Source organism: Sprattus sprattus (assembly GCF_963457725.1).
Source record: "Sprattus sprattus genome assembly, chromosome: 6".
NCBI lineage: Eukaryota > Metazoa > Chordata > Actinopteri > Clupeiformes > Clupeidae > Sprattus > Sprattus sprattus.
In genome coordinates this window covers 8,990,164-9,007,663 of record NC_137925.1, presented here as the reverse complement: position 1 = coordinate 9,007,663, position 17,500 = coordinate 8,990,164, and the positions used below count along the sequence as shown (strand labels likewise).

The 17,500-nt window shown below is 44.7% G+C and overlaps 1 protein-coding gene across 1 annotated transcript in view; it reads right to left on the bottom strand.

The window, feature by feature from the left end:
• Positions 1 to 1,591: 1,591 nt before the first annotated feature.
• ankfn1a (ankyrin repeat and fibronectin type III domain containing 1a) overlaps positions 1,592 to 17,500 on the bottom strand; it is a gene marked incomplete at both ends in the record, with an annotated part of 46,393 nt that continues 30,484 nt past the window's right edge. Inside the window, 2 exons of the mRNA XM_080840794.1 lie at positions 1,592 to 2,394; positions 3,926 to 4,139. Of these exons, the coding sequence (XP_080696920.1) occupies positions 1,592 to 2,394; positions 3,926 to 4,139 (1,017 nt within the window). The remainder of the gene's footprint in view (positions 2,395 to 3,925; positions 4,140 to 17,500) is intronic.

Below are 17,500 nucleotides of genomic sequence, written 5' to 3'. Positions count from 1 at the left end.
ACTGGGAATAACACTACTCCAATAATAGCTCTGGTCACACCACCTAAGTGTGCTGATGAAACTGCCTCTGCTGCCTTGATCTGGAGTGAGGCTGCCATCTCGACTACCCCCCCCACACACACACACACACACACACACACACACACACACACACACACACACACACACACACACACACACACAGAGGAAGGGACACTCTGGGACACTCTGGGAGATCTTTGTAGGAGGTAATCCCAAGAACTCATTCATTCATGTCTCAGAGGTCTACGGAGCTGGGCCGAAGCTGGGCCTCATTCTCTTTGGGTTTATCAATTCACACCTTCACATGGGCGATAATTCCCTTCTTCACAGGACTATCTGCCCCCCCAAAACACATCCTCCAAATCCCCCCCCCCCCACCCCCCCATCCACCCACCTTGAGGCTCAGGGGAGAAGATATGACATGTCTGATTCGTCTGCAAGAAAAAAAGAGGAGAGAGAAGCAGAGAGGTGGGGGAGAGAGAGAGAGAAATGGAGAGAGAGAAAGACAAAGATTGGGGGAGAGAGAGAGAGAGAGAGAGAGAGAGATGGGGTCGATAGAAGAGGGCATGCCATCTGTGTGTGTGTGTGTGTGTGTGTGTGTGTGTGTGTGTGTGTGTGTGTGTGTGCGAGTGTAAGTGTATGAATACCTCAGACTGCAAAGACACACACCAAGAGACGCATTTTCATGGAAAACAATTAAACCAAACAGCCTGTGACTGAGTGTGGCCACACACACACAAACACACACACACACACACACACACACACACACACACACACAGAAGCAGTGGCTCTCACACACACACACACACACACACACACACACACACACACACACACACACACACAAGCAGTGGCTCACACACACAAACTCACATTAAAACATGATGGATGAACACACCAGTACATGCTTTAGCACTCTTATGCTACTTCCATTTTCTTTAACGCTGAACAGTGAAAAGAAATCTGATTGGTGAGTTTAAATATGCTCTTAGAACTAGTGCGCACACAGACACACATACATACACACACACACACATTCTCCTTTCACGTTATCTACATCAACACCAAACCGGGAAAATGAATGAAATACGCTTGGGACACACACTCACAGACACACATTATTCTTTCTGTGTAACACGTAGGAGTAAACTGTGACCCTATTGGTGGCTTCAAGTGGAGGAGCAGAGGCTAGTGGGTTGGTCATCTTTAACAGTCCACACACACACACACACACACACACACACACACTCACACACACACTCACACACACACACACACACACACACACTCACATTCTTCTTTCTGGGCTTCAAGTGGAGGAGCAGAGGCTGGTGGGTTGGTCATATTTAACAGTCGTAGCCATGGTTACTGAGGGGTTCAAATGAGTTGACCAGCAACTTCTCTCGTTTGTGTTTTCAAAGCCTTTAAAAGATGCAGTAAGACATTACATGCTTTGGGGTTAAGTCTCTGGGGCTTCATTACAACACTGATATCCATAGTTATCACATGACCAAAACCAACCAATCAGTCCGCTCTAAAGTCTGACCATGTGACTATGCGGCTCCTTCTAGAGTGTGCTGCTGAGGATCTCGGAGACCTGCTCATTGGTCTGGTCGTCAGAGTCCACTTCCTGTTCGGCTGCCCTCACTCGGTCACAACCTAACTCCGCCTCCCTCACCCGCTCACACCCTAACCCCGCCTCCCTTCCTCCTGTCGTCAGTGGAGTGGGCGTGGTCTGCCTGGTGGGCCTGGTCTGTTGGGTGGGTGTGGCCGGCTCACATGGCTCCACAAAGATGCGCCTGACGCTGGGTTTGGTCTCGCGCAGTGGCGAGCGGCAGGGGGCGGAGCCAGTGGCCATGGGCGGAGTCAGAGGTAGCTCCAGAGCCAGCGTGGGCGCAGTGATGTCACTCTGACGCGTGTACACGCCCTCGGACAGGCACCCTGATTGGCTGTCGGTCTGCAGGCGGAGCCAACGCTGGGGGGAGGGGAAGTAGCTGCGCGTGGGGTGGCTCTTGGACAGCAGCTTCCTCTTGGTGGGGGGGTCCGACAGGAACTTGCCCCGTGGCGGGGGGGGCCTGCTGTCCGGGGGGGGCTGGGCGGGGTAGCCTGACAGGGAGAGGTCCTCCATGTCCCGGGAGAAGGCGTCCGCGTCCAGGGCGGGGGAGGGGGAGGGGCAGACGCTGTACTTGAGGTCGTGCATCTGCAGCACGTCCGGGGCGCTGCCACTCAGGGCCTGCACGGCCTGATGGGATAGCTCCTGCGCCGAGGAGTAGACCAGGTCCAGGTCACGGGGGCTCAGGGCGTCGCTCGAGTCGTAGTCGCTGTCTAGGAAGACCTCGGAGCATTCCTCATCCGAGCCAGGCTGGGAATCTGACAAAGCACACGCACATATAGAAAAACACACACACACATAAGCATACACACACAAATAAATATAAACACACACACACATCTATCTATAAATCCAGGAATATCTGTGTGTCTGTCTGTCTGTCTGTCTAGGGCGTATCTCCCTGACGGTAGTTATGTTAGTTATGAGATTTCGCATGTAGCTTACGCATGTCATGAACCTGTGCATCCTTGATTTTGAAGATTTTTCAATTCATAGTTTTCGAGATATTTGTATTTTACCGTTTCCCGTAGGAAACAATGGGTTATCGTCTCCCGTCCCGTCGGCACTATGGGTAGTGACGTCACAATCAAACGCTATATATATGATACAGGAGGATATGGATATGATACAGGAGGTTCGCATTCAAATTCTTCTTGGTGAACAGATACAGACTTTTGCTCAGGTAATCTTAAGACAGTGATTGATTTTATCTATTCGTTTATTTTTAAGCTTCTTTATATTAAGTTTCAAAGTAATGTCTGTTGTACAGTCATCTAACAGACAGGGAATAGTAATCCATCAAAAATATTCATATTGTGTATTAGTATACCGTTTGCCGTGCATTGAAATGCATTGGGTTTAGCGACGCGATTTCTAAACCCAATGCATTTCAACGGGAGCCAATACATTGTGACATAGACCATCGATTTTGGCGTAAAATGTCCTATAGTGTGTAGGCTATTTATGAGGAACACACACTTCGATGAACACACACTTCGACGTCTGGAGTAGGACTGCTCATCTGTAAGTAAATGTAACCTGTTCACGTTAATTGCTGTGAAATTAGCTAGCCTATTGACGTGCATCGAACGTGCACTGTGCACTGAATTCGGGTGGGGGATAGTAGCGCCATCTCCAGTCAGCGCAAATCTCGCTGTAAATTATGTTGGCCCACGTTGTCATGTTATCCTCCCAGTCCTCTACTGAATTCGGGTGGGGGATAGTAACGCCACTGTGTTCCCATTGTAAGGACATTTATTAGCTTACGATCTGTCTGAGAGTGGGCTGTCAAAGCTAGCATCATCGAAGTCATACAGTACAGTAGGCTACATACATTCAATAAAATTAACCTACATTTGAGTCCAACTGCATGACCATTCTTACCCTACACTTACCCTTACAATAAAGAAGTGATCCTATTTCATGACACTTTATGACATTTAGTTTATAGTTTAGACAGCAACGTTGACATCTATATTCAACTGCATCCACTACATAATCTCAAACTTTATTTGTTGGTATATATCCAAAAAGGCTACACAACATTTAAACATTTCTTAATGAAAAGAAAACATGCATCACAATAATACTTCAGTGTAACCTGTACCTATGTGGAGTGCAAATATGTCTTGCTATTACACTACCCAACAGCTACACCTACGTCTGCTAACACTACAGAATGCATAATTCCTACGGGCACTGCACTAGTGTATATAAAAACACACATATATAAAAACACACATACACAATTAGAACAGATGACAAACACACACACACACACACACTCACCACTGGTGGGCCTTCTGCGGTGTGGTTTGGGTGAGGGCGAGGGCGTGGGCACGTAGTCCGTGTTGGAGGAAGTTGAGTCACTTTTGTGGGCGGCGGCCTCCTCGGCCAGGTCCAATAGGCAGCTTATGGAGACTCCGCCCACTGGTTGCTTGTATCTTGCATACTGCAGCGCGTCAGTTAACCAGCGCACGTCACGCCAGATTTCATCCATATGCTGAAGGACACACACACATACACAAACTTGTAACCCAGCAGATATCTTGCCACACAACAATAGTGTGACACAATAGAATACAGACACACTTAGTGATCCAGTGTAACACAACAATAGTGTGACACAATAGAATACAGACACACTTAGTGATCCAGTGTAACACAACAATAGTGTGAAACAATAGAATACAGATGCACTTAGTGATCCAGTGTAACACAACAATAGTGTGAAACAATAGAATACAGATGCACTTAGTGATCCAGTGTAACACAACAATAGTGTGAAACAATAGAATACAGACACACTTAGTGATCCAGTGTAACACAACAATAGTGTGACACAATAGAATACAGACACACTTAGTGATCCAGTGTAACACAACAATAGTGTGACACAATAGAATACAGACATACTCAGTGATCCAGTGAAACACACTCAGCACGTTTACATGATGGCATAAACCCGATTTCGGCTAAAGCCCGGCTTCTATATCCATGGGGGGCTAACTGCTTTATCTCACGGTACATGGCAGTGACAAATCCAGATCTTGGCCACGTCAGTTCAAATCAAATGTGGAATGTTTACAAGCGGGCATCTGCTACCGTTGATTATACAGTAAATAAGTTGTGAAAAGAAACAAAAACACATCACAGTTAAAGTTGTATTAGTATTGTTTGATTCACATCGATATGAATGGATGACATGACTAACAAGTGGTGGAAATGTAATGAGATATTTGTTCAGTGAATTAGCACGTTCTGTCCAAAACAGTCGCAGTCAACGTTTTTCTAATGTCAACACATTGGTATAGGCCACCACATAACTATCATCTGAAATATCCCGGTTTGTCGCCAACAAACCTTTGATCTAAACAGAATATTCAGTATGGAATGGGAATAGAGCAGTATCTTCTATCGCGTTTTATCGCAAAGAAAATGGTGCATGGTCTTGATCATTTACATTTCGTCTCAGTATTTCAAAGTGAATGAGATGTGGGAGCACAAGAAAAGTGAGCGTCTAGCAGCGATTATCATATCACACACATATATGATGCATGTATATATGTCTATGGACGGGATCTCAACCATGCGCAAAAGACGTCATCTCCAGTTGTTATCTAGTTTCGAAAGTTACAAGCGCGCGTTGTTCGATATACAACCAAATCCAATCACTTATCTGGGGGTGTAAATCTGATTTCAGTCGGACACAGCAAATCTAGATTTGGGGAGTTACATGAAATGGAGCTTCGATTTAAACCTGACAACGCCCGAAATCTGGACATATGTAACCGCACTGACTCACTTGATCAATCAGAATGAAAGTGTGAGTGGAGAGTGGGTGACGGAGATAGAGATTGATCAATCATAATGAAAGTGTGAGTGGAGAGGGGTGAATCGGTTGGACAAGGCACTAATTCATTAATATCCTCTCTTCTGCTATTAGAGGGAGCTGAGATATGGAGGGTGTCTCCAGAGAAAAGGCTGAAGGTGTTTGCATGTGTGTGTGTTCCTCACAGCTGTGTGTGTGTGTGCGCGCGCGTGCGTATGTGTGTGTGTTCCTCACTGCTGTGTGTGTGTGTGTGTGTGTGTGTGTGTGTGTGTGTGTGTGTGTGTGTATGTGTATGGGTATGTGTGTGTATGTGTGTTCCTCACTTCTGTGTGAGTAAGTGTGTGTGTGTGTGTTCCTCACTGCTGTGTGTGTGTGTGTGTGTGTGTGTGTGTGTGTGTGTGTGTGTGTGTGTGTGTGTGTGTGTGTGCGTGTGTGTGTGTGTGTGTGTGTGTGTGTGTGCGCATACCCTTCACTCCTCATCCCTATCACATTTTCCACCCAGGAGAGTTACGAGGAAATTATATTTACAAGAGAGTCATTTGAGTGTGCAGAGAGAACAGAGAGAAGTCAGGAGAGAGAGAGGGAGGGAGAGATGGAGATATGGAGAGTGTGAAAGAGGGGGAGAGAGAGATGAAGAGATGGAGAGAGAGAGTGTGAAAGAGGGAGCGAGAGGGACAGGGAGAGAGAGTGGAAGTGGGGAAGAGAGAGGGACAGGGAGAGAGAGTGAAAAGGGGGAGAGAGTGAGGCAGAGAAAGCGAGTGAAAGGGGGGAGAGGAACAGAGAGAGAGAGGGACAAAGAAACCGAGGGATAGAGAAGGGGGAGAGAGAAAGAGAGGGAAAGCGACAGACACATATTACTGAGCGAGGAGATAAACAGAGAGAAAGTAACAGAGACTGGCAGAATAAAGGATATGAAGAAAGAGAAAGAGATAGAGAGAGGGAGAGAGAGAGGGGGAAAGAGAGAGTGAGAGGGAAAGGCAAAGAGAGAGAGGGAGAGAGGAAAGAGAGCTGGAGAAAGAGAGGAACAGAGAGAAAGAGAGGGAGAGAGAGAGGGAAAGTGTAGAGGGAGGGAGGAAAAGAGAAAGAGAAAGAGAGAAAAAGAGGGAGAAAGAGAGGGAGAGATAGGAAAAGAAAGAGAAAGAGAGAGGAAAAGAGATAGCGGGAGAGAGAGAAAGAGAGGTAGAGAGAGAGGGAGCGAGGGAAAGAGAGGTAGAGAGAGAGGGAGCGAGGGAAAGAGAGGTAGAGAGAGAGGGAGAGAGAGAAAGAGAGGTAGAGAGAGAGGGAGCGAGTGAAAGTGGAGAGCAGTAGTGCGTGTGTGTGGAGTGGCAGAATGTGTGTGTAAAGTGGAGACTGAGTGTCAGTGTGTTTATGAGTAATATCGTCTGTGTGTGTGTGTGTGTGTGTGTGTGTGTGTGTGGTGTAGGGTGTCAATGTGCAGACGCGTGGCTGTGTGTGTGCTCTGGCCAGAAAACATGTGTTTAGTGTAACGTGAGTCTGGTGGATGAGCTTCACTGCTGCAAGCTGATGTAGTCAGAGAAAGTGTGTGTGTGTGTGTGTGTGTGCCTGTGGGTATGCATCCCTGTTAGTGTATGTGTGTGTGTGTGTGTGTGTGTGTGTGTGTGTATGAGCTTCATCACCACAGGCTGACTCCTGTGGAAAGAATGTAGACGTTCCGCTGGTCGTGTGGCACACATAGCATAGAGCAGCTCAACAATGTGAAGACATCTCCCTTACTCTGTTATTTATAGTCAGTGTGTGTGTGTGTGTGTGTGTGTGTGTGTGTGTGTGTGTGTGTGTGTGTGCTTGTGTGTGTGTGTGTGTGTGTGGCACAAAAAATATCTTACAACCCCCACACACACACAATGACATATATCTCACAGAGAAACCACCGCCACCGAATTCAGTCGTACCACATACACACATTTATCTATTGAGTGAATCTAGTCACACAGGTCATACCTCAACCCCAGACAGACACTGATCAAATCTCACTCACATTGTAGAACACACACCCATGCAGACGCAGCGTATCTGTGTGTGTGTGTGTGTCGGATGATTACACTCTGATCAGTGTAAATCACTTTCAGAACAGAATGAAATGTCAAATGAGACTCTGCAAAATGAAAGTCTTCACAGAAAGGCAGGAAGTGGGTTGCAGAACACTTCAACATGAGATTCAATTTGGATGAGAGATGCACACACATAGACATGTAGACACTTTTGGGTGTACACACACACACACACACACACACACACACACACACACACACACACACACACACACACATATAGCATTACATACACACAGACACAGACACAGACACTCACACTCACACTCTCACTTACACTCACACACACACACACACAAAACACACACATATGTGAACAAATAAGACATCCACAGGGGCACGCATAGACATGTAGACACTTTTGGGTGTACGCACACACACACACACACACACACACACACACACACACACACACACACACACACACACACACACACACACACACACACACATATATCATTACATACACACAGACACAGACACTCACACTCACACTCACACACACACACACACACACACACACACACACACACACACACAAAAACACACATATGTGAACAAATAAGACACCCACAGGGGCACGCATAGACATGTAGACACTTTTGGGTGTACGCACACACACACAAACACACACCGACACACACACACATACACACACACACACACACCCACACACACACACACACACACACACACACACACACACATAGCTTTACATACACACAAACACAGACACAGACACAGACACAGACACACACACACACACACACACACACACATACACACACACACACACACCCCCACACACACACACACACACACACACACACACACAGCTTTACATACACACAAACACAGACACAGACACAGACACAGACACACACACACACACACACACACACACACATATATATAGCTTTACATACACAGACACTCACACATATAGCTTTACACACACAGACACACAGACACATATTGCTTTACACACACACACACACACACACACACACACACACACACACACACACAGAGACACACACATACACACACACACACGTGCAGTGCTCTAATAGATTGGTATTATTTTGCCCTCCAGCTCTCAAGCAGTGTGCAATCTGCGGTTGGTGCGCCACTCTTTCCCAAAGCTTTCCAAACCCACATCACAAACACACACACATCACACACACACACTTGTGGTTTTGTGGTCAATCTCAATTAATAGTCCAGACCAGTGTGGCTGTGTGGAATTAGCCACTCTGACTGTGGAGGCTCTTTCATGTGGGCCTGAGAGCTTGCCCACGCTAACACTGACGTTTCACACCAGAACAAGCAGAAAGAACATTTCTCCGTCTGCCTCCTCCACTCTATGGCCCATAAAGACTCCTAATTGGAATATTAGACGCTCTGTTTTCGTTTGTTCTGACCCACGTGGTCTAGTGTCTGTGAATCTGTTTAATGGGGAGAAGATATCACTATATATATATATATATACAGTGGTGGCCAAAATTGTTAGAACACTCAGCATATTTAAGAGATCTCAGATGTTTTTGTTGAATTGACGATTAAAATACCCATCAAACAAATGAAATATCTACAAAATGATCTTTATGCTCTATAAACCATATAATAGAGCCATTTTAAGTAGATTAAGGTCATTTTCCTTACAAAAAACAAGCTAGGCCTATTTCACTGTCAATATCACACAATCATGTTCCTTCACAGAAACAGCCAAATTACTTGTATAATCATTGTCAGGTGTGATCCCGGTTGAATTGCTGGTGATGAAAGAGTCTTAGGACACAGCTGTGTAATTATTTTGAATGTACAAGGCCTATCCTGCTCATTAAGTGATTGGTAACACCAGGGTTTTGTCACATAGGCCACACCACCAATTGGTATAAATTCAAAGCCTCTAGAAGTTGTCTTGTTACACATGTTGTTCTTTGAACATGGCTAAGGTAAGGAAGGAGCTAACAAGTGAGCAACGGGCTCGAATTAAGGCCCTTTTTGATGCTGGCTGGAGTTACCGCCGCATAGCCAAGGACTTGAGATGCAGTCCGAGCACCATCAAGTACACTATAGACCGCCATGATGCCACCAAATCACACCAGAACCGAAAGGGGAGAGGTAGAAAAAAATAAACTTTCTGACAGACAAGTGAAGCATCTGAAAATTCTCAGTCTTAAGGACCGAAGAAAGACCTCACGAGAACTTCGTGATGAGATCAACACCACAATGAATGATGGTGCAACAGTGTCTTCAAGAACTGTGCGACGGAAACTTGGAGAAAAAGGACTTGTTGGCAGGATAGCAGCAAAGAAACCATTGCTGAGAGAGAAAAATAGAGTGAATCGCCTGAAATTTGCAAAAGATCACAAGAAATGGACTAAGGAAGATTGGTCTAAAGTGTTGTGGACTGATGAGTCCAAGTTTGAACAGTTTGGCAACAAGCGTAGAGTGTATGTTCGACGGAGGGTGGGGGAGAGGTATAAAAATGAGTGTCTCTTGCCCACAGTTAAACACGGAGGGGGTAGTGTTATGGTGTGGGGTGCCATTTCAGCCTCAGGAACAGGTGACCTGGTGAAAATTGATGGCATCATGGATAAAAAAGTGTACCACAACATTCTGGTGAGGCACGGAGTACCATCTGGGAGTCGTCTTATTGGGCCTGGATTTATTTTCCAAGAGGACAATGACCCTAAACACTCTTCTCACCTATGCCGGAACTACCTGCGACAAAAGGAATCTGCTGGATCACTGAAAATGATGGCCTGGCCACCTCAAAGTCCGGACCTCAACCCCATCGAGCAAATTTGGGGCGAGTTGGACAATAAACTGGACAGATCCATTATACATTCAAAGGAAAGCCTTTGGCTTGAGTTGCAGAAGGCGTGGGATACAATTAGTGTTGAAGTTCTAAGGAAATATATTGACACTATGCCAGAGAGATGTGCTGCTGTAATTGCTGCAAAAGGTGGACATACCAAATATTAAAGTTAAAAGTGGATAAAAACAGAAAGACTCACTTCATCTGTTATTTGTTTGTGCTCAGAGCAACCATGTGCATGTTTCATGAACATTATAAGTTGAAATTATGTTTTGGAGGCGAAAAAAATGCACATTTATTCAGATTTGTAGGGTGTTCTAACAATTTTGGCCACCACTGTATATATATATATGTGGGTAAAATGGGTACCATTCTCATTTGGGAGTACCAGATTAGGTAGGTATCTTACCCAGTGAGCAGGCGCCGGGTGAATGTGGGTGCAATTGTGTATGAATTGGGATATTGTCTTCACGAGGGCCACCAAGACACACTGGTGCTGTCCTTGCAACAGCAACAATATGTTGGTAATCTCACCCGATTGGACAGGGATCAACCATTCAACACAAAGGCAGATCAATTAAGTTGATAATCCACAAATCAGTCTCATTAAATATATCAGTCTCATAAAATATATTATACTATCAATTTGGAACTCTGATTTATAATTAAATTAATAACTACAACAAAGTTACCTTATTAATAGTATGGTTGAAGGTCATTGGAGTTCTGAATAGAAGAGGTTGACAACGTCCATTCTTGTGTAACATTAAATAAACCAGCGTATATAAATCAAAGTATTTATTACACAATGATAAAGAAATAACACACAATATGTAATCTAGCTAAATGTATCTAACTAATGAATTGAAAAAGTATATGTATGTGTAAGGAAGAGAGTGTGTGTGTGTGTGTGTTTGCGAGCGTGTATGCTCTGAGTTGCGCTGTTAGGAGCGCGCCTGAAAATATGTGTGCGTGTGTGTCCCTTTGTCTGACCACCGCAGTTCCGCGTGCATGTGTGCACGTTCGTGAACATAAATGTGTGGTGAAAGAGTACGAGCCTATGTATGCACCGGGAAGTTCGAGTTTGAGCTTCGCGTGTGTGGCTATATGAAGGCCAATGTATTTGTAATCGTATGTGATTTAAGATGCCATGTTAGAATAAAGAGATGGTTAGTAATGCATGCAAGACTCGTGTGTCTGATAAGCTATCCTAACGATTTCCCTTGGATGGTGTGGCGAAGCCAACTACCAACTAACAATGAAAGTATATAACAGTTATGTTCGGTAAACAAAACAGATACAATACATGAACAATGGCATATGTAAACAGTCCTATGCTTAGCCAGATTGTGAATAGCTAGCTGCCCAGTCGAAGTTACCAGTCCTTTGGAAAAGTGTTGGCGCATCCGATGTTCCTGAGGCAGAGAAGAGATGAAAAGTTGTCCTTGCTTTGGTGTCGTCGTTTCACTGCAGTTACGCCCGGAATGTTGCAGGATCCGCGAGGTCTCTGTTGTGCTTTGTTCCCGTTGCAGAGTTAGCTGCAGATCTTTGTTAGCTGCTTTGCTAAACTCAGGTCTACTACGTTAGCGGCCAGTGTTTAGCTAACGAGAGATCTTAGGCAATTGTTTGCCGTGGTGAGAGCTTAGTCTGTTCTCTTCCATTGAGAACAAAGAGAGTTGTTTCTTCACCCTTGGAGGTGAGTGGAAGGAGAAGTGAGTCTGGCCAAAGCCAGTGGAGAGAGAGTGCGCAAAGAGAGAGCGAATGTATCATTTCAACGCAGTTTATAGTGAGAAAGTGCGTCACGTTTTTTAACACCTTGTTTTCAGCCAATACTTTCTCTTGCAGATAAGACTTTGGGTGATAAGGGAATTGTGGGTAATGAAGTCTTTTGTAGGACTACCGACATCCCCCCTGTGGTCACTTGATAGCACCGGATGTGTGATCCAGTGAGCACAACAGTGCATAGTCCATGTGTGGAAAGAGTTCATTGGTGAGACAGTCAAAGTTGTAACATCAGTACTGGGCATTTGTTGATACTATCTATTCTGGCTAAGCAGGTACAAGGTCATCAAGTTACAAAGATAAAATCAAAATAAACAGTAATGACAATGACATAGCATACAACAAATAAACCAGTGGATCGTCTACTCATCAGGGTTAGTGAGAATAGGAAAAGTTAGTGATGTCAACTTGTTAGGCTGAGATGCAGAGATAGTGGCACCTGATACAATGATAAAACCATTTCTTGAGAATCCAAGAGTGTGTTTGGTGAATCACTCAATAGATTGGATGACAATACTGACTAGAAGATGACTAGTGACTGACTAGTCTTGGCAGCCTTTGCTGTGTTTGTCCTTCAGGCATGTTCTGCTGCGGAAGGGTGTCATCATGATCTCAAAATCTTAAAGCTCAAATGGCTGTATCAAGGTTTTGTGTGGCAGTATGGTAATGTCCTAAACTTGTGTTTGATGTGGACATGTGCATGACTAGCTTTGTCTGCGATGTATGAAGCTAGTGTGCTACTGCGGTAGTTTACATGAAATACCAGTTCAGAATCATGGAAGTTGCTGCTGGTGCTAACAAATCCAAGTTTGGCCTATACAACTACAAGAAAAGTGAGATCCCTGAGCAAGCATTTGTCTTACTGTCAGTGCAGGGTGGCTTGTGTTGTTTGGCTCAACAGACAGTTAGTGGCGAACTCTGGAGTTCATGCGCTTGGAGTGTCGTCTGACTCGTGGCTCAGGGCTGTTACGCTCGGGGTAACCATAGTCAGAGGGACAGTCAGAGGCACTATCACTGTCTGTAGCCTTGCGGCCATGGTCTGAGTGTCGGTCAGTGTGATGGTAGTCATCATCCGTCGAATCTAGGGGCAGGTCATGTTTCTGGGCCATGATTTCGGAATATGGCCTTCTGCTGCTTCTAGGGGATGTATTTCCATTACGACGCTGATGATGGACATGGCGGTTACGCTCAGTGTCCCTATGAGGCCGTTTGTCACCCCCCTTTGGTCTGTTGTGGGGGTGAACTTGTGAGGCCGTGAATTTGGGAGACGCTTTAGTATCTGAGCAGGTAGGCTCAGTTGTTTTCCCCCTTTCTTTGGAATTGACAACAGTTTCCCAAGCCATCTGTGTCATCTTCCTGATCTCATTCATTGAGAGGTTACCTTCATGCGTCATTAGGGAAACGTGAGTGCGCACACATGGGTGCAGGTTGCGCAAGAACAGAGACTTGAAGGTGGAACTCTCTTCTAAGCCTGGTGCATTCTTGCCCTGGAAGTATGCATGTCTCAAACGTTTATAGAAATCCCTAGGGGGTTCTCGACGGGTGTGTTTGACTTGGGAGGCAGCAACCAATGATGCGATCTCGTCAACAGGAGAAGAGTATTCTTCTTTTAAAGCATGACAGAGCTCGGCGTAATCATTTCTGATACGGGGAGGTTGTGCCTGAATAAACTTGTGGACTGCTTTAGAGCTGGTTTTCCACATGAGTTTAATTTTCTCCCTTTGGTTTGCATTGGGTAGGTCAGTCATGTTATTGTCTAGTTCCCTAAAGTAATCGTCAATGTGTTGATCACGGTGGTCTGGGTCAAACATTTTAATGTCCTTAGCTATGAGCTCAAGCACTTCTAGACGGGGACTCTGTAGGGTCTTTTCTGAAGAAGGCGAGACTAATCTAGCATGGGAACGGACATGTCTATCACATTCTAATGTGCTTCTCTCTGGGTGAGAGGCAGATGCTGGACAGCGGTACTCACTCTCGTGGATGTATGGAGAGGAGGCTGAACAGTCTGGACATGACCTAGTCCTGCCTTCGGAGGGAAGGGCACGGAAGAAAGTGTTATTTAACAGAGGCTGAGAAGAAGGATGGGCAGTATATCTACTGGGGAATAAACTACCTGTTTCTTCTGTATCTGTTAGGGGCAAATGGGAAGTCAGGCTGTTAACTCTGTCTCTCGGTGGAGGTTGAGGAGCTGACTTCATTCCCAAGGACTGATGGTCAGTTGGGAAGTGTTCCCATCTGAATGAAGGAGGGGTAGACCTTTCACCAAGGGAGGATTGTGAATCAGAGTAACCAGACTCACATCGGCTGAACGACTGTGGTGGGGCAGGGTGTTCTGACCTAACCTTCAGTAGCTCCTCCTTGTGTGAACAGAGTTCTAACTCTGTTGAGTGTAGGTCTCCTAGGTAGCGCATAGCTTTCTTGTTAGCTGTCTGTACCTCTTGGAGGAGACTAGCATTCTGCGCTTCTAATGCTGCATTGCTCTGGAAGGCAAGGCTGGTTTGCCTGTGAAAGTTCAGTAGCAAGCATATTAACAATGGGTCTTTGGATGCAGTCTGCGCACCATACCTGTTATTTAGTAGAGAGTCTATCTCCTTCCTGCATTCACTGAAACTCAAACTGTTAATGAGTTCAGGGTAGCCGGGTTTTAGGCTTTGTGTTACGGAAGAGATAAACTGATCTACACAGGGGTTATCCATTGTTATGTTTAGCTAGAGGGGTAAGCTAAAGTAATGTAAAAATAGGGTAGGTTATGAATTTAACTTAGGTACTTGGCTATGGTGTTGCAGTGGCAGACACCTTGTAGTGTAACTTGGGCAGTACACTAGCCTAACCTAGAAGTGTAGTTACCTACGCTATGAGGAGTAGCTTCCTGTGAGTGAGGTGTAGCTACAGCACCATCTAGTGGGTCTAGTGGGCATAAAAGTTTGGGCACACTAACTGTTTGCAGGGCAATTACAGTCAGGGTCAGTCACAGTTACCTAAATTCAAGCTGGAACACGTGGTGGTAACAGCTAGGTACACAAGTGTTTCACAGGGCCGGTAGCTCGCTGTTGCTCTCTCTCAGTCTCTATTCCGATCACTGGCTGGAATGCGTGGCAGTAACAGTCAGGTACAAGCTCTCTTTCACAGGGCCGGTGGCACGCTGTGAATTAATTAAAAATAAGGGAAACAGTTTGATTAAGCACAGTTACAGCTGACAGCTTGACAATGTTGCATTGAATACGTAGTATTCAAATGCTGGACAGAAATTCACAATTCCTACAGAGTAGGTTTAACCTGAATGGCTAGCAGCAATAGCAAGTTCTAAGATTTCCAAGGTTTGGAAAAAGTGATTTCACTAATTAAATATCAAATAGCTTTTAAACTCAATTTGATATATAAAGCTTTGCACTTATTTGTAAGTACAGCTAGTGCTTAGTCCTATGACAGACTAGTGGCGGTGAGTGTTACGACTTTTAGACTAGTTTAACACTAGAATATCAAATTCTGAATTTGGCCTGAAATTAAGCGGTCATTAATATTACACAAATAATGAATGATTGCCAACAGTACTATCCTCACGCAGGGGCGCCATATTATGGTGGGTAAAATGGGTACCATTCTCATTTGGGAGTACCAGATTAGGTAGGTATCTTACCCAGTGAGCAGGCGCCGGGTGAATGTGGGTGCAATTGTGTATGAATTGGGATATTGTCTTCACGAGGGCCACCAAGACACACTGGTGCTGTCCTTGCAACAGCAACAATATGTTGGTAATCTCACCCGATTGGACAGGGATCAACCATTCAACACAAAGGCAGATCAATTAAGTTGATAATCCACAAATCAGTCTCATTAAATATATCAGTCTCATAAAATATATTATACTATCAATTTGGAACTCTGATTTATAATTAAATTAATAACTACAACAAAGTTACCTTATTAATAGTATGGTTGAAGGTCATTGGAGTTCTGAATAGAAGAGGTTGACAACGTCCATTCTTGTGTAACATTAAATAAACCAGCGTATATAAATCAAAGTATTTATTACACAATGATAAAGAAATAACACACAATATGTAATCTAGCTAAATGTATCTAACTAATGAATTGAAAAAGTATATGTATGTGTAAGGAAGAGAGTGTGTGTGTGTGTGTGTTTGCGAGCGTGTATGCTCTGAGTTGCGCTGTTAGGAGCGCGCCTGAAAATATGTGTGCGTGTGTGTCCCTTTGTCTGACCACCGCAGTTCCGCGTGCATGTGTGCACGTTCGTGAACATAAATGTGTGGTGAAAGAGTACGAGCCTATGTATGCACCGGGAAGTTCGAGTTTGAGCTTCGCGTGTGTGGCTATATGAAGGCCAATGTATTTGTAATCGTATGTGATTTAAGATGCCATGTTAGAATAAAGAGATGGTTAGTAATGCATGCAAGACTCGTGTGTCTGATAAGCTATCCTAACGATTTCCCTTGGATGGTGTGGCGAAGCCAACTACCAACTAACAATGAAAGTATATAACAGTTATGTTCGGTAAACAAAACAGATACAATACATGAACAATGGCATATGTAAACAGTCCTATGCTTAGCCAGATTGTGAATAGCTAGCTGCCCAGTCGAAGTTACCAGTCCTTTGGAAAAGTGTTGGCGCATCCGATGTTCCTGAGGCAGAGAAGAGATGAAAAGTTGTCCTTGCTTTGGTGTCGTCGTTTCACTGCAGTTACGCCCGGAATGTTGCAGGATCCGCGAGGTCTCTGTTGTGCTTTGTTCCCGTTGCAGAGTTAGCTGCAGATCTTTGTTAGCTGCTTTGCTAAACTCAGGTCTACTACGTTAGCGGCCAGTGTTTAGCTAACGAGAGATCTTAGGCAATTGTTTGCCGTGGTGAGAGCTTAGTCTGTTCTCTTCCATTGAGAACAAAGAGAGTTGTTTCTTCACCCTTGGAGGTGAGTGGAAGGAGAAGTGAGTCTGGCCAAAGCCAGTGGAGAGAGAGTGCGCAAAGAGAGAGCGAATGTATCATTTCAACGCAGTTTATAGTGAGAAAGTGCGTCACGTTTTTTAACACCTTGTTTTCAGCCAATACTTTCTCTTGCAGATAAGACTTTGGGTGATAAGGGAATTGTGGGTAATGAAGTCTTTTGTAGGACTACCGACATATATATATATATGTACTCTATTATATCACCAGTACTTTATACATATACAGTACACACACCTCTATCTATTACTACTGACTTATCTCTATCTATTACTACTGACATACCTATGTATATATTACTACTGACATGGTGTACATGTAGTGCATAGTTTACCAAGGTTTGACTATATTCTAAAACAGGTGGTTGGTGTTTGGCTGTAGATGCATCATCATGGGGA